The 25,657-nt window shown below is 42.7% G+C and overlaps 1 protein-coding gene across 11 annotated transcripts in view; it reads right to left on the minus strand.

Moving 5' to 3' along the window:
• BTRC (beta-transducin repeat containing E3 ubiquitin protein ligase) overlaps positions 1-25,657 on the minus strand; it is a 344,864-nt gene that overhangs the window by 88,930 nt on the left and 230,277 nt on the right. The window contains exons 1-2 of one of the 11 annotated variants that reach the window (XM_077258628.1): positions 14,296-14,414; positions 13,797-14,050 (exon numbers count right to left, since the gene is read on the minus strand). The exons of 9 other annotated variants lie outside the window; for them this stretch is intronic. In XM_077258628.1, the coding sequence (XP_077114743.1) occupies positions 13,797-13,799 (3 nt within the window). In that variant the 5' untranslated portion in view covers positions 13,800-14,050; positions 14,296-14,414. Of the gene's footprint in view, positions 1-13,796; positions 14,051-14,247; positions 14,415-25,657 lie in introns of those variants that run through there. One more of the 11 variants, XM_077258627.1, reaches the window with a different exon arrangement.

Here is a 25,657-nt window from a genome sequence, read left to right on the forward strand (position 1 = left end):
CTGCCTTGGGCGGTGCCAACATCAATTGCATTTTCGTCTTACAGATGCAAATACAATTGAGAGTGGGGAAGGAGTGACGGCCAGGGGCGCAGGCAGAGAGTGGTGTGAGCGGTTTCAGTGACACACTGCTTCCCTGCCTGCCCACTCCCCAGACATCACTGCGCTGAATGCCTGCGGCCGGAGGAATGTGCTGCAGGCATTCAGCAACGTCAGGTGCTTTTTTTTCTGAAATGTGCCCCCTCGCGTAAGCAGGATGTAGCGCCCTAGGCAGGTGCCTACCCTGTCTACCCTTCCTCCCGGCCCTGACTACAGGAGATAAGCCATCCATAGAAATCTGATCCAAAAGGTGCAGTTATGCTTGAGGGCATATGTACATGAAGCTCTATGGCTTCTATGATCCCAAGTGAATGCAGGGGCCTGGGACAAAATGCAAAACTACAAATCTGTCAGCAAGTTTTTGCAATGTAAGCTGAAGACAGCATGCTGTAAGAGTTAAAACAGATTTCAGCTGTTTTGTTTGTTTATAATAATTTTTTTAGCTCCAGTACCTTATCATTGCTGTGAATATCTGGTGTATGCCTCCTAGTCCAACACGCCCCATCCTGTGACAGGCAGCTCACTGTCTATGGACATTGTGTATGCAGAGCCTGGTGTGGGTGGGAGAAGTTCTCACAGCTCCGCTTCATTGCTATATCTAAAAACTCTGGGCAACAATGGCTGCACCCGGTAATCTGTGTGATACATCGGTCGATTCAGCTTCTCTTTGCCTACATCAGGAAGCTCACAGATGAGGTAGCAAAAACCTGCTGACCGATCCCCTTTAACCTCAGAATTGATAAATGCGAAGTTTTGCAGCAAGGATGACAACCTATGAAGTGGGGAGACTTTAAAAATCATGCAGCAAGGAAAGCTTAGACCCGCACTCTCCCACGATTACCCTGTGGATGACACAATAGGAGGCTTAAAACGTTTACACTTTTGGGAGCTTTGTCTTTAGTAAAATCAAAGATAAATTAGCGGTCCATTTCCATCTAGAATTCACCATATTTGGCTGCAGGAGAACATATGATGAGAGGGCTTGTTGTGAGAGGCCACATTCAACTTGAATTCAAACCTCTAGAACAAGCAAACTAAATTGAGCAGTACATGCATTAAGGTTTTAGTTTTTGGGGATAGAAAACAGGATAATTAGAGGAAGCCCATTTTCTACGGGAGCACTGAAGTCAAGAACTTTGTTTAAAAATATAGAGTAGTGTTTGTTTCAATGTATGGTGGTATTATTCAGGATTGTAGAATTGAAGAATTATTTGGGAACCATATGGCAGTATTAAAATGATCTCTTATGGGATCACTTTTAGGCACATCCTTTTTGGACTTTATATGGCTGTTTTATTGTGAAACTATATGACAGTACTATGTAGGATCAAGTAGGAGGCCAACTTTCTTTGTTTCAGAGTACACCATTTTTTTTTAGCAAGTAGGACCTAAGGAATAGGTCCCATAATGTGACTATTTCTTTTGGTTGTTTAAAAAATTTAAAAAGGCTACTGCAAGAAAGTACTATAGCATCAATGTATCATACATCATTACAAAACAGTGTCCTCCCTTAGTATGTATATCATTGTCCTAAATTACAGAAATATTAGTTCTGCAGACCTGTGGACCATTTTTAAAGTGGATAATAGGTGTGAAAGCCTACCACATTCTATAACTCTGCTGTCACTTCGTTATCACTTTAGTTGCTTCTAATGTTCTTTCCTACTGTCTCCTCTTCCCATAACGTGTAGATCGTAAGCTTGCAAGGGCAGCGTTCTACCTCCCTCTGTATTAGCCTGTCACTTATTTCATGCTTATTAATAAAGTTGCATACTTATTTTTACACCCCCGACCAGGAAGCAGTGATTGGCCTACAAGACGCCCTACGCCATATGCCAAACTCCACACGCTCGCCCTTTCCCTCCAGAGTCAAAATGCTTAATTGTCTTAGGTCTATACAAGCACAACCAAAATAGAAGAGTACGCGATTATATTGCTTTCCTAGAAATCTATACGAAATTCTGAATCATACTATCTCAGAGAGTGGGTCCCCATGGAGGTTTACTGGTGGTTGTACACAGTCTTAATACACAAGTGTGCAAACAGCTTAAGACGTCAATCTAAAAAACGTCAGCTCTATATCTATGCCGGAATAGCACATTAAACCTCTTAGCACCATTATTGCCTGTTGACCTCCACGTCTGACTACGTCTATCAACTACGTGTATGACTTTGCATAAATTATTGGCCATCGCGTAACGGCATCCACCAGCGCCTGTGAGTGGAATAACAATCACATAATCAGATTTCCGTTTTGAGATCGAGACGTTGTACACGCCATGTGTTCTGGGGCATTACCCATTTCTCTGGGATGAGATAGGTTGTCGTAGGTACGATATGGTGAAAGGGGAAACATCATAATGTTTAATTATAAGAAATTATCGAGATCCGCACAATCAGCCGGGTACCTCCGCACTGCAGAGAGCTCTAAACTTGTTACCGTTAATGGCTTAAATTTCACTGTGCTAATCATTTCAGGACATAAGCCTTTCTTGATAACCTAATGAATTATTCTAACATCCTTCAGCAGAAAAAAACCCCTCCATGACAGCACTAATTACAAGACGTTTTCCCAGTGGTTATGTAAAATATGACAGAGCAGCAGTACCGGGAATTGGAGAAAACTGCTTCTAATTTCCACAGAGAAACTGACAAACACCTCTCTTTCATCTCTCCGAGCTCTCAAGTAAGATTTAACTTTCTCATTTAGTTAATTACTGTATGAGGCTCATCATTCCCAGGATCAGAGCGGCACGGAGCCTTTATCGTGTTAACTTGTGAACTTGATAGATGGCGGCTGCTAAAACTTAATAACTTCACCCCCCGGCAAATTGTAAGATAAATATAATAGAAGAAACTGACAGTAAAAACCTGCCAGAAATCAGCACTGTGTTTATGTTTCTTTGTAGGCAGCAAAAAAAAACAACAACAACCGAGAGCCGATTACTGGCCGTGTGTCACCCAGATTAGAGGACTCCAGGCACTTGGCTTCTGGCAGACTCCGAAAACTTTAAAGTTTCTTCACTCAAGAAGTTTTTAAGCTGAAGAGAAGCGCAAAAGAGGCTGCAATGGGCTTCAATTCTTCAGAAAATTATTTTCATTGAAGAAACAGGAATTACATATTTTAATGTCCTTTGTTGCATTGAATAAATTCATGAATTTTTTTCTTAGCATGCCCCTACACGGGTAAGACATGACCGCCAACTCCACATGAGCTGCAGGTAAGTTGTTCTTCTAAAGGGAACCATTGTAATAGACAACTATCATGGCATCAGAGAAAGGCGTTCTCCAGATGAGAGTATTAGAACTCCATACAGACTATGAAGGAACAAAGAAACATCATGGGCCACCATCTGGACAGTACGGCTGGTAATGCTATTGGGAACTCGGCCACAAAGATGAAATTGTAAACTTTTAAAAAGGGTTGCACTACCCATCGTAGACAATCACTCCATTTAGAGTTATCTTCACTTAGGGTTGGAAGTGATGAAGATCAGGGGGCTCAGGACTTTCATTCTGTTGATTACTGGGGTCAGATGCCCAAACATTTATGAGCTATACCTTGGTCTTTAAAAGAGAGCCTCTGCCTCCTAACATGTCCTCCCTTCTCCCCACCAAATGCCCTCAGGTTGTACCTAAGTGCAACAAATTTTGGTTGTGACAATGCCATTAAAGATCCTCGACACCTTGTGTCAGCCATCCTCGCTCACACATAAAACCCCTGACACCTTGTGTTGCTCCTCTATCAGAGCAAAAGCCCTCCCTTAAGAAGCTTCTGTTGTAGGAGGCCCTGAAATTCCGCACAGTAGTCCTAAATATTCCAGACTCTGTGCTTAGCTTCAGATTTTCAAAACTCATTAGTTCATTTAGGGTTCTGGAAAGTTAAATGGGTTTTCCCACAAACAATAAGTTCATTTTAATCAATACATCTTGGAATAATAATAATTTCCATAATTGGATGTGATTAAATAAAATCTTCCTGTGCTGAGATAATCTTATAAATGTGCCCCTGCTGTGTACTGTGTAATGGCTGCATATGACCGTACAGGAACATGGTCTGATCATACCACAGCTCCTGGGCAGGGGAGGACGCAAAAAAGATATAACAGCATGGGATCACAGCTGCTTTGTTTTGAGAGGTAAAACATCTCCCTGCCTTTTTTGAAGAATGTTTTACTTCAAAGAAAGAATCATTTGCGATCCCCTGCTGTAATGTCTGTATGACCAATGAGGGGGCGCAATGGCAGCTTAACATCCTCCTGAAAAGTAATGGGACACCTGGTTCGGCAGGGAGGGCCCAACTTCTCCACTTCAGAGAAGGAATTCACACCCCCACCAACTAGCTAGTACAGGAAGACACCATGTGAATCCAAACCATGCGGTCTAACTGCTTTGTTCAGACTGCTTGGATTTCATAAGGAATATAGACTTACCATATGCCCAAGCCACACATCAGATACATTTTTGAGTTCTCTAGAATGGGCTGAACACATTACAGGGTCTCAATCCATTCTAGCACCTCACGGGAGGGGAGTACGTAGAATGGCTAGTAGGAACCAGATAGCAAAGATGTGTTTAGTCTCAATCCATATCAGGGGCCCGGCGGCATCCGATGGTGTCAAAACCGCCTCCTAGGACCGTCCATTAAGAAGTTATGACCCAGCCGCGGTTTTGGAGGTTTTAGATGCTAGAGGCAAGGGGATGGGATTTGAATTCAGCCCAGAGGGCAAGAGGGGAGTAAGACAAAGGGGATAAAGGTTATATCCAAAAGAGGAAGGGGACGTATAACAAATGCCAAGCATCCGTATCAAACCCAAAAAAATGAATATGGATCACAGAGCAATAATAAAAAAGTAGAATTTTTATTGATAATCACATCAAATTATTTAATTCTTGGTAAAAATACATAAGTACACAATATAAAAAAAAGGAAGAAAAGGGAATTGTTGACACCTTAGAGACACGTCCAAAAAAATGGCTGGTTAGGTCAGAAAGGCAAAGTTAGGCCACATGCATATATATGCTTATATGAATGTGGCCTAACTTTGCCTTTCTGACCTAACCAACCATTTTTTAGACGTGGCACTAAGGTGTCACCAATTTCCTTTTCTTTCTTTTTTTTTCTTTTTTTTTTTTTTTTAATATTGTGTACTTACGGTATGTATTTTTACCAAGAATTAAATCATTTGATGTGATTATCAATAAAAATTCTACTTTTTTATTATTGCTCGGGGATAAAGGTTAGTGTAAAGGTACCTTCACACGAAACGACATTATAACGATATCGCTAGCAATCCGTGACGTTGCAGCGTCCTGGCTAGCGATATCGTTTCGTTTGACACGCAGCAGCGATCAGGATCCTGCTGTGATGTCGCTGGTCGCTGAATAAAGTCCAGAACTTTATTTGGTCGTCCGATCGCTGTGTATCGTTGTGTTTGAAAGCAAAAGCAACGATACCAGCGATATTTTACACTGGTAACCAGGGTAAACATCGGGTTACTAAGCGCAGGGCCGCGCTTAGTTACCCGATGTTTACCCTGGTTACTAGCGTAAAATGTAAAAAAAACAAACAGCACATACTCACATTGCGTCCCCTGCAGTCTGCTTCCTCCTCTGACTCAGCGCCGCAAAGTGAAAGTGAAAGCAGCACAGCGGTGACGTCACCGCTCTGCTCTCACTGTACGGCGCTCAGTCAGTCAGGAAGTGGACGCAGGGGGACGTGAATGTAAGTATGTGCTGTTTGTTTTTTTTAGATTTTACGCTGGTAACCAGGGTAAACATCGGGTTACTAAGCGCGGCCCTGCGCTTAGTTACCCGATGTTTACCCTGGTTACCAGGGGACCTCGGCATAGTTGATCGCTGGAGAGCGGTCTGTGTGACAGCTCTCCAGCGACCAAACAGCGACGCTGCAGCGATCGACATCGTTGTCGCTATCGCTGCAGCGTCGCTTCGTGTGAAGGTACCTTAAGACCATGTGGGCTCCCTCTCTGTTATGCTTGCGGTTGACTTTAAAGGTGTGGGTCACGTCGAGTGAAGGACCTAGGAATCAACCGGCAGCCCATACGGCCCAGCACACACATGGTCGAACAATCATCAACCCAGTAATTGACATGATTCATCTGTTTATATCTTTTGTCCTACCACTATTTGTATATCTGACCATTGTATATGTATAACCATTGTGTATATAGTGTATTGTCTAGTGTGCTCTTAAGATCAATAAATATATAAAATTGAACCTTTGGTTGCTCTTATCTCAATCCGACAAGCCTACAACCTGCAGTAACCACCGATCGACCAAACCACTGCACGACCAGCTCTACCCTCACCTACTGTATTCTCACCCATCCCTTGTAGATTGTGAGCCTTTGCGGGCACGGTCCTCTCTCCTCCTGTACCAGTTATGACTTGTATTGTTTAAGATTATTGTACTTGTTTTTATTATGTATACCCCTCCTCACATGTAAAGCGCCATGGAATAAATGGCGCTATAACAATTAATAATAATAATTATAATAACTTTCCATGCCACCGTGGCTGGTTTCTGGCCCGATATAATCCCGTCAACGGACTGAACTTATATCTAAGAAGGAACTGGTGGCAGAGCTACCAGGCTGGCAGCGCTCTTTTTCACTGGTGCTAGTGACAGGGGCCTCTCAGCCTGTCAGGGTTGTGAGCGAGTGTGGTGCCAAGTCAGTGACTGCGTGGGCCACATCCTCTCACTCCCTGTGCCCGCGTGGACAGGGGATGTCTGTGTAAGACTGTCAAGCTGACTTTACATATCCCAAGGGGGTGCGGAATGTCACGTTGGTGAAAGTGTGGAGGCTGCAGTACATAATCTATCTGATGTAACAGTAACGTCAGGTGGGATGGAGAGTTGGGGGGCTCATCAGTCTGTATTCTCCCCTGCCCAGGAGCTGTCGCATGATCAGACTATGTTTCCTGCATGGTCAAACACAGCCATTACCTAAATTACACAACAGGGGCACATTTATAAGATTATCTCAGCACAGGAACATTTTATTTAAACACATCCAATTGTGAAAATTCTTATTCCAAGATCTATTAATTAAAATTAACTTTTGTTTTTGGAAAACCCCTTTAACCCCTTACTGACCTCGAACGGGATAGTACGTCCAAGGTCAGCTCCCCTGCTTTGATGCAGGGCTCCGCGGTGAGCCCGCATCAAAGCCGGGACATGTCAGCTGTTTTGATCGCGATTCACCCGCCGCTATTAACTAGTTAAATGCCGCTGTCAAACACAGACAGCGGCATTTAACTACCGCATCCGCCCAGGCGGCCGGAAATGATGTCATCGCCGACCCCCGTCACATGATCGGAGGTCGGCGATGCTTTAGAATGGTAACCATAGAGGTCCTTGAGACCTCTATGGTTACTGATCTCCGGCAGCTGTGAGCGCCACCCTGTGGTCGGCGCTCACAGCACACCTGATTTTCTGCTACATAGCAGCGATCTGATGATCGCTGTTATGTAGCAGATAAAAAAAATATAAAAGTTTAAATCACCCCCCTTTCGCCCCAATCAAAATAAATCAATAAAAAAAAAAATCAAACCTACACATATTTGGTATCGCCGCGTTCAGAATCGCCCGATCTATCAATAAAAAAAAGCATTAACCTGATCGCTAAATGGCGTAACGAGAAAAAAATTCGAAACGCCAGAATTACGTTTTTTTGGTCGTCGCGACATTGCATTAAAATGCAATAACGGGCGATCAAAAGAAAGTATCTGCACCAAAATGGTATCATTAAAAACGTCAGCTCGGCACCCAAAAAATAAGCCCTCACCTGACCCCAGATCACGAAAAATGGAGACGCTACGAGTATCGGAAAATGGCGCATTTTTTTTTTTTTTAACCTAGTCATGTTAGGTGTCTATGAACTCGTACTGACCTGGAGAATCATAATGGCAGGTCAGTTTTAGCATTTAGTGAACCTAGCAAAAAAGCCAAACAAAAAACAAGTGTGGGACTGCACTTTTTTTGCAATTTCACCGCACTTGGAATTTTTTTCCCGTTTTCTAGTACACGACATGGTAAAACCAATGATGTCGTTCAAAAGTACAACTCGTCCCGCAAAAAATAAGCCCTCACATGGCCAAATTGACGGAAAAATAAAAAAGTTATGGCTCTGGGAAGGAGGGGAGTGAAAAACGAACACGGGAAAACGGAAAATCCCAAGGTCATGAAGGGGTTAAGCTTGCGTACGACTCGAACGCTGGCAATACACATTAGATAGCTGTTGGCACATCGCTTTCTCTCCAGACTCCGCTGTAAAAATTTACAGTTGGAAAAATAAGTATTTGATACACTGCAGATTTTGCAAGTTTTCCCACCTACAAAGAATGGAGACGTCTAATTTATATCGTAGGCATACTTCGTGTGAGAGACAGAAACTGAAAAAAAAATATCCAGAAAATCACACTGTATGATTTTATTGCATGAAATAAGTATTTGATACAATAGGAAAACAGAACTCAACATTTGGTACAAATGTAACCATTTACATTTGTTTGCAATTACAAAGGTCAGATGTTTCCTGTAGTTCCTGACAAAGTTTGCATACACTGCAGCAGGGATTTAGGTCCACTCCTCCATACAGATCTTCTCCAGATCTTTCAGGATTCAGGGCTGTCACTGGGCTTTGAGTTTCAGATCCCTCCAAATATTTTTCTATTGGGTTCAGGTCTGGAGACTGGCTATGCCACTCCAGGAGATTGAAATGCTTCTTACAGAGCCACTCCTTAGTTGCACTGGCTGTGTGTTTCAGGTCATTGTCATGCTGGAAGACATAGTCACGACCCATCTTCAATGCTCTTACTGAGGGAAGGAGGTGGCTGGACAAAATCTTGTGATATATGACCCCATCCATGCACCTTTAATACGGTGCAGTCGTCCTGTCCACTTTGCAGAAAAGCACCCCAAAGTATGACATTTCCTCCACCATGCTTCACAGTTGGTATCGTGTTCCTTACGTTCTACTCATTAGCGATGAGCGAATATACTCGTTACTCGAGATTTCTCAAGCATGCTCGGGGGTCCTCCGAGTATTTTTTAGCATAAGTACATGTGGGGATTGCCTAGCAACCAGGCAAACCCCACATGTACTTATGCTAACAGCTGTAAATCATTCAGCTGCGGCAAGAAAAACTAAATCTCCGAGCACTAAAAAATACTCGGAGGACACCGGAGCGTGCTCGAGAAATCTCGAGTAACGAGTATATTCGCTCATCATTACTACTCATCCTTCCTCCTCTAAACACGGTGAGTGAAGTTGATAACAAAATCTATTTTGGTCTCATTTAACCTTCTGGATCAGCCAGATGGGTATTGGCGAATTTCAGATGGGCCTGGATTTGTGCTGGTGTGAGCAGGGGGACCTTGTGTCCCCTGCAGGATTTTAATCCATGACGGCATAGTGTGTTACTCATGACAATGTTTGAGACTGTAGTCCCAGCTCTCTTCAGGTCATTGAGCAGGTCCTCCCGTGTAGTTCTGGGCTGATTCTTGGCCTTTCTCAGTATGATCCTTACCCAAGAGGCAGGAATGGAGACCCAGCCTTATAATAATTGTGCCAACAGTTGCTGTCTTCTCACCAAGCTGCTTGCCTATTGTCCTATATCCCATCCCAGTCTTGTGCAGGTCTGCAATTATGCCCCTGGTGTCTTTAGACGGCTCTTTCGTCTTGGCCATGGTGGAGAGGTTGGAGTGTGATTGATTGTGTGGACAGGTGACAAATTCAAACAGGTGCAATTAATACAGGTAATGAGTGCAGAGTAGGAGGGATCCTTAAAGAAAAACTAACAGGTCTGTGAGAGACAGAATTCTTGCTGGATGGTAGGTGATCAAATACTTATTTCACGTAATAAAATGCAATTTAATTATTTAAAAATCATACAATATGATTTTCTGGTTTTTATTTTTAGATTCTGTCTCTCACAGTTGAAGTGTACCTACGATAAAAATTACAGACCTCTCCATTCTTTGTAGGCGGGAAAAGTTGCAAAATGGGCAGTGTACTAAATACCGATACTTACGGTATATTCCCCATTGTATGTTCAGATCATCCCATCATAACATAAATCCAAATTATCTACCACTTTCCTCCAATATGTACAGTCATGGCCAAAAGTATTCACACCCCAACAATTCTGTCAGATAATACTTAGTTTCTTCCTGAAAATGATTGCAAACACAAATTCTTCGGTATTATTCTCTTCATTTAATTTGTCTTAAATGAAAAAAACACAAAAAAAATTGTCCTAAAGCCAAATTGGATATAATTCCACACCAAACATAAAAAGGGGGTGGACAAAAGTATTGGCACTGTTCAAAAAATCATGTGATGCTTCTCTAATTTGTGTAATTAACAGCACCTGTAACTTACCTGTGGCACCTAACAGGTGCTGGCAATAACTAAATCACACTTGCAGCCAGTTGACATGGATTAAAGTTGACTCAACCTCTGTCCTGTGTCCTTGTGTACCACATTGAGCATGGAGAAAAGAAAGAAGACCAAAGAACTGTCTGAGGACTTGAGAAACCAAATTGTGAGGAAGCATGAGCAATCTCAAGGCTACAAGTCCATCTCCAAAGACCTGAATATTCCTGTGTCTACCGTGCGCAGTGTCATCAAGAAGTTTAAAGCCCATGGCACTGTGGCTAACCTCCCTAGATGTGGACGGAAAAGAAAAATTGACAAGAGATTTCAACCCAAGATTGTGCGGATGTTGGATAAAGAACCTCGACTAACATCCAAACAAGTTCAAGCTGCCCTGCAGTCCGAGGGTACAACAGTGTCAACCCTTACTATCCGTCGGCATCTGAATGAAAAGGGACTGTATGGTAGGAGACCCAGGAAGACCCCACTTCTTACCCCGAGACATAAAAAAGCCAGGTTGGAGTTTCCCAAAACTTACCTGAAAGAGCCTAAAACGTTTTGGAAGAATGTTCTCTGGTCAGATGAGACAAAAGTAGAGCTTTTTGGGCAAAGGCATCAACATAAAGTTTACAGGAGAAAAAAAGAGGCATTCAAAGAAAAGAACACGGTCCCTACAGTCAAACATGGCGGAGGTTCCCTGATGTTTTGGGGTTGCTTTGCTGCCTCTGGCACTGGACTGCTTGACCGTGTGCATGGCATTATGAAGTCTGAAGACTACCAACAAATTTTGCAGCATAATGTAGGGCCCAGTGTGAGAAAGCGGAGTCTCCCTCAGAGGTCATGGGTCTTCCAGCAGGACAATGACCCAAAACACACTTCAAAAAGCACTAGAAAATGGTTTGAGAGAAAGCACTGGAGACTTCTAAGGTGGCCAGCAATGAGTCCAGACCTGAATCTCATAGAACACCTGTGGAGAGATCTAAAAATGGCAGTTTGGAGAAGGCACCCTTCAAATATCAGGGACCTGGAGCAGTTTGCCAAAGAAGAATGGTCTAAAATTCCAGCAGAGCATTGTAAGAAACTCATTGATGGTTACCGGAAGCGGTTGGTCGCAGTTATTTTGGCTAAAGGTTGTGCAACCAAGTATTAGACTGAGGGTGCCAATACTTTTGTCTGGCCCATTTTTGGAGTTTTGTGTGAAATGATCAATGTTTTGCTTTTTGCTTCATTCTCTTTTGTGGTTTTTCATTTAAGACAAATTAAATGAAGATAATAACAAAGAACTTGTGTTTGCAATCATTTTCAGGAAGAAACTGAGTATTATCTGACAGAATTGCAGGGGTGTCAATACTTTTGACCATGACTGTAGGACTCTTAACAGGTGGTGTGGAACTAGGATCCCGCTAATCATTTTTCTCAACTCTAGTGACAATACTAAAAAGATGCAACAACTTATGGTGGTGTGAGACAAATCAATACATGGTCATAAAAATGTAGAGGATAATCAATATACAGTTCAATAAAAGCTTGACTCACAGTATAATGAGACTTTGGTTTTACTTTAAGCATTACATACTGTATTAAATAACATGACAACTGAAAGTATATTTTTGTGATTACTTAGAACAGTCAATGTTCGAAGAGGGTCTTTAGATAAAAAGAGAGATCTTAGAACAGGAGAAATAAAAAACTTAATTGATCACTAGAGCAGGTTTTATTAAAATTCAGCGAACATATTGGTACAGCGACACCGAGAATACAGGGCAATCACCGGTAGTAATAATATAGTATAATTTACTAACTGAAGCCACATTTTAAGAGAATATCTGGTATCACAGCTTGTAATTTTTACTATGAACCAAAGCAGCAAATCATCCCTCCATTCACTAGAACAGGATAACTTTATATCAATTCTACCAAGCTGCTGACTGCTAATCTACATAAACGATTGAAATTTGTACAGATTGAGAGGTGTTTTTTTTTTACAACAATTAATGTGAAAACAATATCACCGACCCCCCCCCCCCCCCAAAATTAAAAACTACAAGAAATGACAATAAAAGTGTTTTATTAACTGAGCAAGGTAGAATTAGAAAGGGTTTGGAGTCATTTCTGAGGTTAAACGGTCCTTTGTATACATACGGAATAACACTTTCTGGCTACCATATACTGCGTATTCTGAATTTCAACCTTTTTTCCCAGCTGCAGGGGAAACTACGGCTATAATGTCTTCTATATACAGCACAGAGAGGGAGTCTTGCTCTTCATTCCTTGGTTAGCTCTCTAAGAGAAGCAGCCGCAGCTTGTACGATATTATACAGCACTACTTAGCAGTGTAGATCTGAATCCAGCTGAGATATGATGTAAAAGACTTGTTAGAAACAGGGCTGTAGAGTCGGATCCCAGTTTGGTGGAGCCAGAGTCGGTTTCATGGAAATTGAGGAGTCAGAGGTTTGGCTTACCTACTCTACAGCCCTGGAAGGACTGTGGAGTTGGAGTCATGGAAATTGAGGAGTCCGAGTCGAAGGTTTTGGTCACTGACTCCACAGCCCTGGTTAGTGTGTCATGCGCTGGGACTTTGCTTTATGAAGTATCGGGTGATTGGCAGCTCTGCCTCTAACACGCGTCGTTGGCAGCTGGTTTCTACTCGCCGCCTGCCCCTGGAGGGACACAAATGACGGCAATTTCTCAACCATATACAATAGGTTGAAAGCTACACACAGAGGCGAGTAGGCTTCATCAACGTCATGAACTAAAAACGGCACGGGTTTAGAAGAGAAAAATAAGGATTTTTGCAAAAAACTAGTTAGTTCACTAATAATTAGAACAAAATTCTTTGAAAAATAAAAATGGCAGATTCTGAACACTGATGGCATTGGTGTATGGAAAGGAATAGTGATGAGCGAATATACTCGTTACTCGAGATTTCTCGAGCACGCTCGGGGGCCCTCCGAGTGTTTTTTAGTGCTCGGAGATTTAGTTTTTCTTGCCGCAGCTGAATAATTTACATCTGATAGCCAGCATGAGTACATGTGGGGGTTGTCTGGTTGCTAGGGAATCCCCACATGTACTTATGCTGGCTAACAGATGTACATCATTCAGCTGCGGCAAGAAAAACTAAATCTCCGAGCACTAAAAAATACTCGGAGGACCCCCGAGCGTGCTAGAGAAATCTCGAGTAACGAGTATATTCGCTCATCACTAGAAAGGAAGAGTCTTGTGCTCGCTCAATTTCTGAGACCACCTTATTGCTTCTAAGGAAACGGATCCCTTAATTTGCCTACAAACGTTCCTCCTTACCATTCATCTGCTTAGCCCAGGTCTCAGAACCAAGCTCCATAAGGGCGCCAGTACACACTGTAGTAAAGTCGGCCACATCCAACCTTCAGTGGTGACCATCTGACATGAAGCTGAGCCTCCAGACTCTCCCTTGACAATAGAGCACAGCGAAGATCAAAGGATCGGGAACCTTAAATGCAAATATCCAACTCTTCTGTCATTCCGCCAGAGGTGGACGCCTAGTCTGCTTTTTCCATTCAACACCTAAGTGTCTGCTGAGGGATTGGGAGAGACAGCTGATAAGTATGTGATGTGTATAAACGTCTTAAAGGGAGTGTCACCCCCAATAAGTTATTGAGACCATTTCTATATTCATTATTATATTTATTATATTATAAAACTAAAGAGGCTTTGGTGCACTCTTGGTGTGGGTAAGTGCTCAATCCAATGTTCAGCCCATTTAATTACCAACCTCCGTCCTCCCGCTTGTGATGATTGACAGCACTCCAAAGAGAGCTACCTGTATTGTATCCTCAGCCCTGAACACTGGCGATGCAGGAGCTGACAGCTCACCCAATATAGGTGTCCTCTGCCTCCCCTTCCTGTTTACAGCGGCCGCTTGCTGCAGACAGGATCACAATGCTGCAGACAGGATCACAATGCTGCAGACAGGATCACAATGCTGCAGACAGGATCACAATGCTGCAGACAGGATCACAATGCAGCAGGGGGCCAATGTTGACAGGAGAAGGAGATAAGAGCATGGTCTTACTGTGTGTGTGAGCTCCTGCTGTGTCAATGGGTGCGCTCTAATCTCCCTCTCCTGTCAGCATTGGCTGTCCACTGCTGAGCGATACTATGTGCAGTGAGCTGTTGCAGAGAGGGCAGAGGAATCAGAGGGTGTCTGCAAAAACACTGACACTGCGAGAGCCGTCTGCTCCTGCAGTATCAGTGTGTTCAGGCCTAAGGATTTAACAAAAGGCAGCTCTCCTTGGAGCGCTTTCAATGACCAAAAAGGGAGAGGCCGATGACGGTAATTTAGGGGGACAGAACGGTGCACTGATGCCCCCTCAATGAGATGTGCAATAAAACAGTTTTTACATAAAACTAAATAATTAAAATCTGCACTACAAGTATGATTTTTTTTTTATAGAGGCCAAGTCCCCCATGTGAATGCATAAACGGTTTCATTTGAATATTAGAGGTGACAAACTTTTCTTTACAGTTTTGGGCTTTGTGCTCCACAGATCTTCTACCCTTTTCTATCTGAAAAAGGGACCCAATGACCAGGAGACTACTGGAATCTGATCTCAAGCAAGTGCTCATGGTCAATAGTCTCAAAATTGACACTGGAAATGACATCTATACAAACCAGAGATGGGTCATCGATCAGTTGTCCGACTGTACATTTGGCAGATATTACTACATAAATGTACAATTAGACACAGTGGAAACTTGGTAAATCGAGCAATGGAAAAAAAAAAGCAGAATCAATCAACTGTAAACACAAGGCAGGTTTATCACCAACAACTGACCCCAAAAATTGGAACAAGTTGGGAGGGGAGAAGGTCAAAATTTTAACAGACTTTCCTCTGGGAGGCTCCCAAAAAGAATGCACCTCCCAAAGGAGTAGTTAAATCTTTCAGGCTTTTGTCCAAGCATTCCAGATAGAGTTTCACACCATAAGTTTTCTACTGTTTTCGAGACTTGAAAGGATGCAGGCAAGTATGTGGCATGGTCCAAACATAGGGGCATGACTACATTAAAACAAAACTTGGTGGTGTCCTTTTATCACTGCATTGTTCTACCGGAAAAGGTCAGCTCAAAAGTTGGCAAATTTGAGGTCATCGCCAAGTACCTCTAACATGATCCAATGATGTATGTAAAGGAAGGACTATGGGCAACAGAGAACTTCCGGTTATCAAATCTATGGATACACGGCCAGATATTACTCCATAAAGTTGCATTATACTGAAATATGGCACCTGGTAAATATCAAAATGTTCCTGAAAATGTTTGCAAAAAATTCTTTTTTTTATCCTGTACTCAGGAGATGTATTCAGAAAAATAAATAAACATACTGAAAGAACAAAAAGTAAACTAGAGGATGACTCCATTACAAAAAAATGTGAATGTATGAAAATTTGCCAGTGACATTAATTAGTCAGTGCTTTTATGGCTAATTTTTTGCTGCGGTACAAGAAGACATTAGCAAACAGGTCCAGGAAAAAAGTTGCTGACTCATGTCATTAACAACTAGCATTTTGTTAAGTAATCGTTAAATGCGTTTCCCTAAATGTGATGTCCTTGAAAACAGATGTACTGTAAAGAAAATAAGCTGCTTCTGTACAATTACTGCGGTAAGAAATTAAATAGGTTTGTCAAATGTTTCCAAAAGGAGCAATGTTTCACGGTCACATACTCCCACTGCGAGAGACAACCTGGAGGATCCCATAATCAGGGGGACACAATCGCCCCCAAGAGAACAAAGTAAAGGGAGACGCAAAACCAACAAGAAGGGAACTTTCATGATTGATGGAGGTGAAAAAGGGGAAATTTCTAAAAAAAATTGCTAATCTGGTTATATTTCAGGAGAGAACAGAGCGTAGAAATAAAAACAGCTCGTATATAATTCCAAGGATACAGTATCTTTCTCTTCATCTGTCAGCAAAATACTGTACTTGTTCATCTGACCGCTATAGCTTCCAACTCCAAAACCTCAGCATGCTCAATTAGGCCGAGCATACATATTTAATAATGTATCTCTATATCTATATATAAACTTTGTGCCCATCAATCAACCTCTGCCTGTTGTGTAGAGATCAATCCTCTGCAGTCATCTCATCATCATCACAGTCACTAGTATAAAGTATAATGAAGGCAAACACCTGTATATAGGTAGCACAGGATCTAGCATTCACAAAACGTGATGGTCACAGCTCACATCCTCCACCTCCCTGCACAATGACTTCTGTACAGGACACTTTTCCATACAGGTCAATGAAAAGCTCCAGACTGTTGCCATCTATGGTCTATGTAACTGTTGTAATGCATCTCAGTCAAGATGACTTCTGCATAATAAGTTACATAAAATAAATTCAAAATCTACAAATAAAAAAAACTCCAGTTTTTTTTGGTTCGTCTGTTCTGCCATTTCCAATCAGGCGCCTGCCATGGCTGGGATCTTCAGACCTTGCGGATCATGTAGCATCTTCTGTGAATATTGGAGCACACTTTCTCAATTCAAAGAAAACCTGTCAGCAGGAGACGTCATTTTATGAAAACTTCACAAGGCGAATATTCAGCAGCCACTGGGCGGATCCCTTAAGGTATCATATTAGTCAGCATCACAGCGCCATTATGGCCTTGCCTTTAGTTTAAAGGGCCACTGTCACCCCCTCCAGCCGTTATAAACTAAAAGAGCCACCTTGTGCAGCAGTAATGCTGCATTCTAACAAGGTGGCTCTTTTAGTTTTTGGTTCAAGTATTCCCAAAATAAAGCGTTTTGAAACTTATCCAAAATACCTGTCTTTAGCCAGGGGGGTCCTCACTCCCCAAGCTTGAACTGCTACTCTGCCGTCACTCAAATCTTCAGGGGCTTTCGGCGCCGCCCCCTCCGCGCTTTTTTCGCTTCAAAACCGGCGTCTGCGCTGTGTTTAAGCTCTGGCCGTGTGACGTCCCAGCCAGGCTTGCAGACTGCGCCTGTGCGGGCATTGCGGCCACCCACCTTGGGAATCCCAGCCCCGAAGTGTGTTATGCGTTATGCACAGTGCGGGGCTAGGATTCCTGGGCATGCGCACTGCGTGTGTCAGCCTGTCACCCAGGTCCCCCGCCTTACAGCGTCTGTATACTGTATACTGTACTGTACTGTGTACTGTATGAGGAGGCACGATCAGCTGAATACAGTATACAGACGCTGTAAGGCGGGGGACCTGGGTGACAGGCTGACACACGCAGTGCGCATGCCCAGAAATCCTAGCCCCACACTGTGCATAATGCATAACACACTGCGGGGCTAGGATTCCCAAGGTGGGTGGCCGCAATGCCCGCACAGGCGCAGTCTGCAAGCCTGGCTGGGACGTCAGACGGCCAGAGCTTAAACACAGCGCAGACGCCGGTTTTGAAGCGAAAAAAGCGCGGAGGGGGCGGCGCCGAAAGCCCCTGAAGATTTGAGTGACGGCAGAGTAGCGGTTCAAGCTGGGGAGTGAGGACCCCCCCTAGCTAAAGACAGGTATTTTGGATACGTTTCAAAACGCTTTATTTTGGGAATACTTGAACCAAAAACTAAAAGAGTCACCTTGTTAGAATGCAGCATTACTGCTGCACAAGGTGGCTCTTTTAGTTTATAACGGCTGGAGGGGGTGACAGTGGCCCTTTAAGGCTCAATCCGCTGACAGATTCTGTTTAAAGCCCGAGATTCTGGATGAGGTTTTTTTCTCGGCGTCACACAGGCTTGCTTGAAAAAGTTACCTCTGCCCCACACTAAAAGATGCTACACGAGTCAGAAAGGAACAAATGTGGTCACGTGTTCCCAGAAAGGACAGGAGCGCAAAGACAGGAGCGCAAAGACAGGAGCGCAAAGACAGGAGCGCAAAGACAGGAGCGCAAAGACAGGAGCAGCCTTGGAGATGTCAAGAGACTGCAATGGGCAAGTATGGTATTGCACTCACTACATACACATACACTCATGTTTTGCTAATAGACGGAGCAATAAGATAAAAATATAAAAAGATAAAAAGCCGGAGTGTTCCTTTAAAAAGATATATCTCCCACAATGCAATCACTCTTGTTAGAAACTATCTATATATATAATTGTCTAAGGGTTTTTCCGTCTGTCTGTCTGTCCCATTTATTCATTCTCTGATTGGTCGAGGCCGCCTGGGCCTCGACCAATCAGCGACGGGCATAGCATGGCGACGATGATGTCATAATGGAAATCCCGCGTCTGATTGGTCGAGACCGCCAGGCCTCGACCAATCAGCGACGGGCGCAGTATCGACGTAGATGCCATAATGGTTGCCATGGCGACGATGATGTCAAAAAGGTTGCCTCAACCAATCAGCGACGGGCACAGTCGGAATCATCATTGTCCATATACTACGGGGACATGCATATTCTAGAATACCCGATGCATTAGAATCGGGCCACAATCTAGCGACGGGCACAGCATGGCGACGATGATGTCATAAAGGTTGCCTCAACCAATCAGCGACGGGCACAGTCTGCCGCGAATTCGCCTCGACCAATCAGCGATGGGCACAGTATCAACGTAGATGTCATAATGGTTGCCATGGCGATGATGATGTCATAAAGGTTGCCTCGACCAATCAGCGACGGGCACAGTCTGCCGCGAATTCTGGAATCATCATTGTCCATATACTACGGGGACATGCATATTCTAGAATACCTGATGCGTTAGAATCGGGCCACAGTCTAGTAATCATATAAACATCAGGAGCCAAAAGATCATATATTTCTGAAAGATGACGGTTAGACTCTTTTGGCTGTAGGGTTGTTATTACACTACTATACAATGCCTTTATATAGGATTATTATTGGATGCGCTCCCTGGAGGTATAGGATTACCGCTTGACTTGCAGGACTGTAAGGGGATTTTAAATACACTACAAGATTGCAGATAATTACCAGATAACTGCCGTGGCTTAAGCCCTTGGCGGTAATAATAATACTGTATAGTGAATTATTTCTATTTAAAAGGAAACCTGAGATAAAAACAAACAGTATTTACCTGCAGCCATCGTACTAATCTACAAGTAACAACGGTTCTCTACATATCTGGTTGTCTTATTGTAAGTTGTAAGTCAGGCTGCAGGGAGGAAATGAAGTTCTATTCTCCCTGCAGCCGCTCGCTCCAAGTCATAGGGGCGACACAGGGTCTGTGAGCACTCAGCAATCTATACACAGTGAGCGCTATAATCGCTCTCCCCTGCACCTTGACCCTGCATACTGTGCTATTATTCCATTCAATGTATGGACATACATACAATATACTCCACACAGTTTATCGGGTGTGACAGAAGTTGAACATCCATGATCTAAAATCTAGTCTGTCCCAAAAATAGGTAATAAATCTAAAAGTGCAACTGTTTTAATTTTATTTTTTCATAAATCAATACAAATGAATATAAGAATCGCAATATATCTTATTAGAGAAATGCACTAGCTTTTCTTCCAGCAGAATGTGTGTCGGCCTCTAGCTCCTCCCTCCTCCATAGAATTCTATTAACACCAACTGCCTTCTCAACAATGGAGAACAGAGAATTTACCCACGAAATAAAAGTCAAACATCAATTCAGAAGGCGAAAGAAGCAAAAATATCTGGTGAAAAATATATAAAGGTGGTGATGACCCATGGTTTAATATATAATAAAACACACACACACGAATGTAGATGGATATACAGGGGTATCCGATGTATGCAGCACATTTCTCTGAGCTGAGAGATTAGCTGAAGCGTAATGTGTGCTGTAGTCCTGGACTGGAGAACAGGCAGAGAGGCTGCGCTGGACCTGGGGAGGGTGAGCAACACCTCTTTCTATTATTTTAATGCAGCACAGGCAGATGGAACAAAGGTAGTTCTTCCCAGAAAACCTTATTAATATATTGTAAAAATGTTTTTGTGCCTTTAGCCATCCCCTCTGCAGTCCTAAAGCAGCCCCCCTATGGCTGAGATACGCTTCTCAGGTCAAGAGATGAAAATAGGCAAGGGTGGTCCTACAGATGGGATCAGGATACCCAGGGAAAATTACGATTCCACGGCCCTTTAAAATAGCGAGAATGCGCATGCGCCGTTCTCACTGCACGGAATAAAAGTGATCTGATACAAGCAGTGAAGATAGGAGCATGCTCAACGACTAGGTCTTTAAAAAATACCGCAAGAGGTGTCCATGGACATACAGACGCGGAGGATGGCATATGGGAATACTTTTTTTTATTTGCAGATTATCATTAGGCAAAAGCAAAGCAGGGACATGAAATAATGATAATAAATAATAATAAAGTTATTCCGCTAAGAGAAGTCGTCCTACCACCGTGTATAAAGAACGTTGTGCCTGAATCGGCCCTTTTAATAAGCCAATTTTTATTCATCTATTAAAATGCTAATGCGGTAAAGGACTCTGCCAGCATTTCTAAAGTGACGGGAGCATTTTTGTGTGCAATGGCGGCCAGCTGGGCCAAAGCTGATTGTTTCAAGGGAACCTTGGCTAACGTGATCATTTGTTTCATTGGCAGTGCATTAATAAAAAAAAAATAAAAAAAAAAATATATATATATATATATATATATATATATATATATATATATATATATATATACACACACACACATACATATATATACACACACCCACATATATATATATACACACCCACATATATATATACAGTGTGTGTATATATATATATATATATATATATATATATATATATATATATATATATATATATATATATATATAATCTACATATATGGCTGGGATGGAGACATCACGGAGTGATGGGGAGGAAGGAGCGGGCTCATTAGCATGAACAGGGCTGCGATATTCTGCAGACATACGTAGCCTGCGCGGCACCACAAGCAGATTTCGGCTGTAGACAAAGCGTGTCATTCTGAACCAATGGATTTTTCTCCCCCACCTTTTTTTTTCCCTCTTTAGAAAAACATGAATGACAGTCGGCAGCTGTGGGCTGAGATTATTTCTTCCATCTCCTGTCTTGCTAATTAAAAGGTTGATCACAGAACAATACGGCCGTCATTAATTTCCGCCTTCTGATTGGCCGGGATCCTGCTGCCCCGCCTGATCCTTTCACACTGCCGGAGTTAATGTGACAGGAGCCACAAGATGGATTGCCTGTTGCCATATTGCGCCTCGTCTCCAATCAAGAGCTATCTGTGTAAACGGATTGTTCTAATTTGCTCTCATTATTATTACAATATCAGGAGAAAATAATGTGCGCGGCTCGCTGTCACAACCAGGAGAAAGAGCCATTAGTTACAGGAAGACAAAGGCGCTTTTAATAGGGGCATGACCGCTTACTAATGCGCTCGCTGCAAACGGCCCCAATATCGGCGCGGCGGCCTTCTGGAAAGGCGGAAGTGTACATTAAATCGGAATTTATTACTATTGTAATCGCAATGACAGCGGGATCTTTCTGCAACAGTATTTAACATAAAAGGGATGGTATGTAATACGGGGAAAGCCTCAGATTCCAGCGTATGGCAATAAATCATAAGACACTTATAGGAATCCACCACACAGCACCGATAATATAGAATCCAGGACACTGTAGGTGTATATACCGCCGACACATGCGCGCGTTTCACTGGCACAACACATGCCCATTATAGTCTATGGGGTTGCTCACATGTCCCTTTCACTCTGTGGGTGGATTATCAGGGAAAACACAAACAAAAATAAAAAATTCAAGAGACGTCGCCCTTTTTCATATGATTTCGGGATCAAAATTGCCCAATCAAGCCAAGGGGTCTGTGGAAAAAAAAAAAAAAAAGTGACAGCACTTATAAATGCCATCCGTGTTGCATCCTAGCACTGACCGATTTTTGCTGTCTGACTGGGTAGAAGCAACTTAAATGTTGAATTTCTTCTTCAAGAAAAAAAAAGGAAGCCTCACTGATGGTAAAACTTAAAACTTGTCCATGAAACATAAATGGAGACACAAAAATTGTAAAATGCAATGAAAAAAAAAATTATATATATATATATATATATCTGAATGAGACCTGATGCATACTGTCTGGCTGGATATTCGTTTATGGAATATAGTAGTTTCTTTTTTATATAAACACATGTCAATATCGGGGGCTTTTGTAAACAGGATCGTACAAGGAAGATGAATGCTTCAAGCCAATAGGGGGCCATACCCAACTTTCCACAGACCCTGAATGCCAGATACAAAGACACTCTGAACTCATTATATAACATGGATGTGGATTCCAGTAACTCCAAGAGCATACACAAATATTATATATATATATACACATACACACGGTATATATATTATCCACAATAATATACATATATATATATATATACACTCACCGGCCACTTTATTAGGTACACCATGCTAGTAACAGGTTGGACCCCCTTTTGCCTTCAGAACTGCCTCAATTCTTCGTGGCATAGATTCAACAAGGTGCTGGAAGCATTCCTCAGAGATTTTGGTCCATATTGACATGATGGCATCACACAGTTGCCGCAGATTTGTCGGCTGCACATCCCAAAGATGCTCCATACAAGGCAGGATGGATCCATGCTTTCATGTTGTTTACGCCAAATTCTGACCCTACCATCCGAATGTCGCAGCAGAAATCGAGACTCATCAGACCAAGCAACGTTTTTCCAATCTTCTACTGTCCAATTTCGATGACCTTGTGCAAATTGTAGCCTCAGTTTCCTGTTCTTAGCTGAAAGGAGTGGTACCCGGTGTGGTCTTCTGCTGCTGTAGCCCATCTGCCTCAAAGTTCGACGCACTGTGCGTTCAGAGATGCTCTTAGGCCTACCTTGGTTGTAACGGGTGGCGATTTGAGTCACTGTTGCCTTTCTATCAGCTCGAACCAGTCTGCCCATTCTCCTCTGACCTCTGGCATCAACAAGGCATTTCCGCCCACAGAACTGCCGCTCACTGGATTTTTTTTCTTTTTCGGACCATTCTCTGTAAACCCTAGAGATGGTTGTGCGTGAAAATCCCAGTAGATCAGCAGTTTCTGAAATACTCAGACCAGCCCTTCTGGCACCAACAACCATGCCACGTTCAAAGGCACTCAAATCACCTTTCTTCCCCATACTGATGCTCGGTTTGAACTGCAGGAGATTGTCTTGACCATGTCTACATGCCTAAATGCACTGAGTTGCCGCCATGTGATTGGCTGATTAGAAATTAAGTGTTAACAAGAAGTTGGACAGGTGTACCTAATAAAGTGGCCAGTGAGTGTATATATATATATATATATATATATATATATATATATATATATATATATATATATATCTAATATATAAAGCTGAATGTGTGTGTGTGTGTATGTATGTATGTATGTATGTATGTCCGGGATTGGCATCTGAACCGTAGCAGCTACAGCCACAAAATTTTGCACAGTCACACGTCTGGACCCCGAGAGCGTCATAGGCTATGTTGTGAGGTGAAATTTTAACCCCGCGCTTTCCAATTCACCAAACAATTTTGCCCCTATCTACATAATGGGGAAAAAGTGAAAGGAAAAGTGTTGGAGGCGTCGCAGCTACAGGCACAAAATTTTGCACAGTCACACGTCTGGACCCTGAGAGCGTCAAAGCTATATTGTGAGGTGAAATTTTAACCCCGCGCTTTCCAAGTCACCAAACAATTTTGCCCCTATCTACATAATGGGGAAAAAATGAAAGGAAAAGTGTTGGAGGCAAATTAACAGCTGCCAGATGTGAACAAGGGGGACTTAAAGAATGACAGCGATGGCACCAAAGAGTATATACTGTACAGTTGCTAAGGTGGGGCCCCAACATGGGATAATCACACCACCACGGGGATATGAACACACACACAAAATGCGCCACACACTACCACGTGCTCGAACACATATACCACCCTCAGTGCACATTTCACCACACATACACCAACCTCGCCACATAAAAGTAGAAACACAAAAGTCGCCGCTCAAAACTCGCCACGCGCAAAACTCTCCACATGCAAAACTCGCCACACGTGCAAAACTCGCCACACGCAAAACTTGCACACGCAGAAAAATTGCCACACGCAGAAAAATTGCCACATGCACAAAAGTTGCAACACATGCAAAAGTTGCCTCACACAAAACTTGCACATACTCAAAAGGCACCACACATAAAACTCGCCATGCGCAAAACTCGCCATGCGCAAAACTTGCTGCACACAACTTGCTACACTAACCTGTCACATGCAACTCGACACACAAAAAGTTGCTACACGCATGTCGCCACACAAAACTCATCTCACAAAAGTCCCTACATGCATGTCGCCACACGCAACTCAACACACACAACTTGACACACGAAACTCGCCCTAAAACACACACAAGTCTGGTATCCTTCAAAAATAAAAATCTGATTAATAAGCAGACAAACTACAAGAGCAACAAATGTACCATATAGGAATCCGGCAGCTGTCAGTCACATGACCAGTCTATTATGTGTATGTGTGAGCTAATATATACTGCCAGGGGGTGGGCTTACTGTTGGCTGGGGATTTATCAGGCTGCCATTTTAGCTTACAAATACTGAGGTAAAAATACTGACCAAATAACGTGTGAACGAGGGCTAATACAGGAGGAGATGGCATACAGCTATATACTATATACAGGAGATGACACACAGGTATATACTATTTACAGGGGAGATGACACACAGGTATATACTATATACAGGAGGAGATGACACACAGATATATACTATATACAGGAGAGATGACACACAGGTATATACTATATAGAGGAGGAGATGACATACAGGTACATACTACATACAGGAGGAGATGACATACAGGTATATACTATATACAGGAGGAGATGACACACAGGTATATACTATATACAGGAGCAGATTACCTACAGGTATATAGTATATACAGGAGGAGATGACACAGGTATATGCTATGTATAGGAGGAGATGACATACAGGTATATACTATATACAGGAGATGACACACAGATATATACTATATATAGGTGAGATGACACACAGGTATATACTATATACAGGAGATTACATACAGGTATATCTAATATATAAAGCTGAATGTGTGTATGTATGTATGTGTGTATGTCCGGGATTGGCATCTGTACCGTCGCAACTACAGCCACAAAATTTTGCA

Source organism: Ranitomeya variabilis, chromosome 4, assembly GCF_051348905.1.
Source record: "Ranitomeya variabilis isolate aRanVar5 chromosome 4, aRanVar5.hap1, whole genome shotgun sequence".
Taxonomy (NCBI): Eukaryota; Metazoa; Chordata; class Amphibia; order Anura; family Dendrobatidae; genus Ranitomeya; species Ranitomeya variabilis.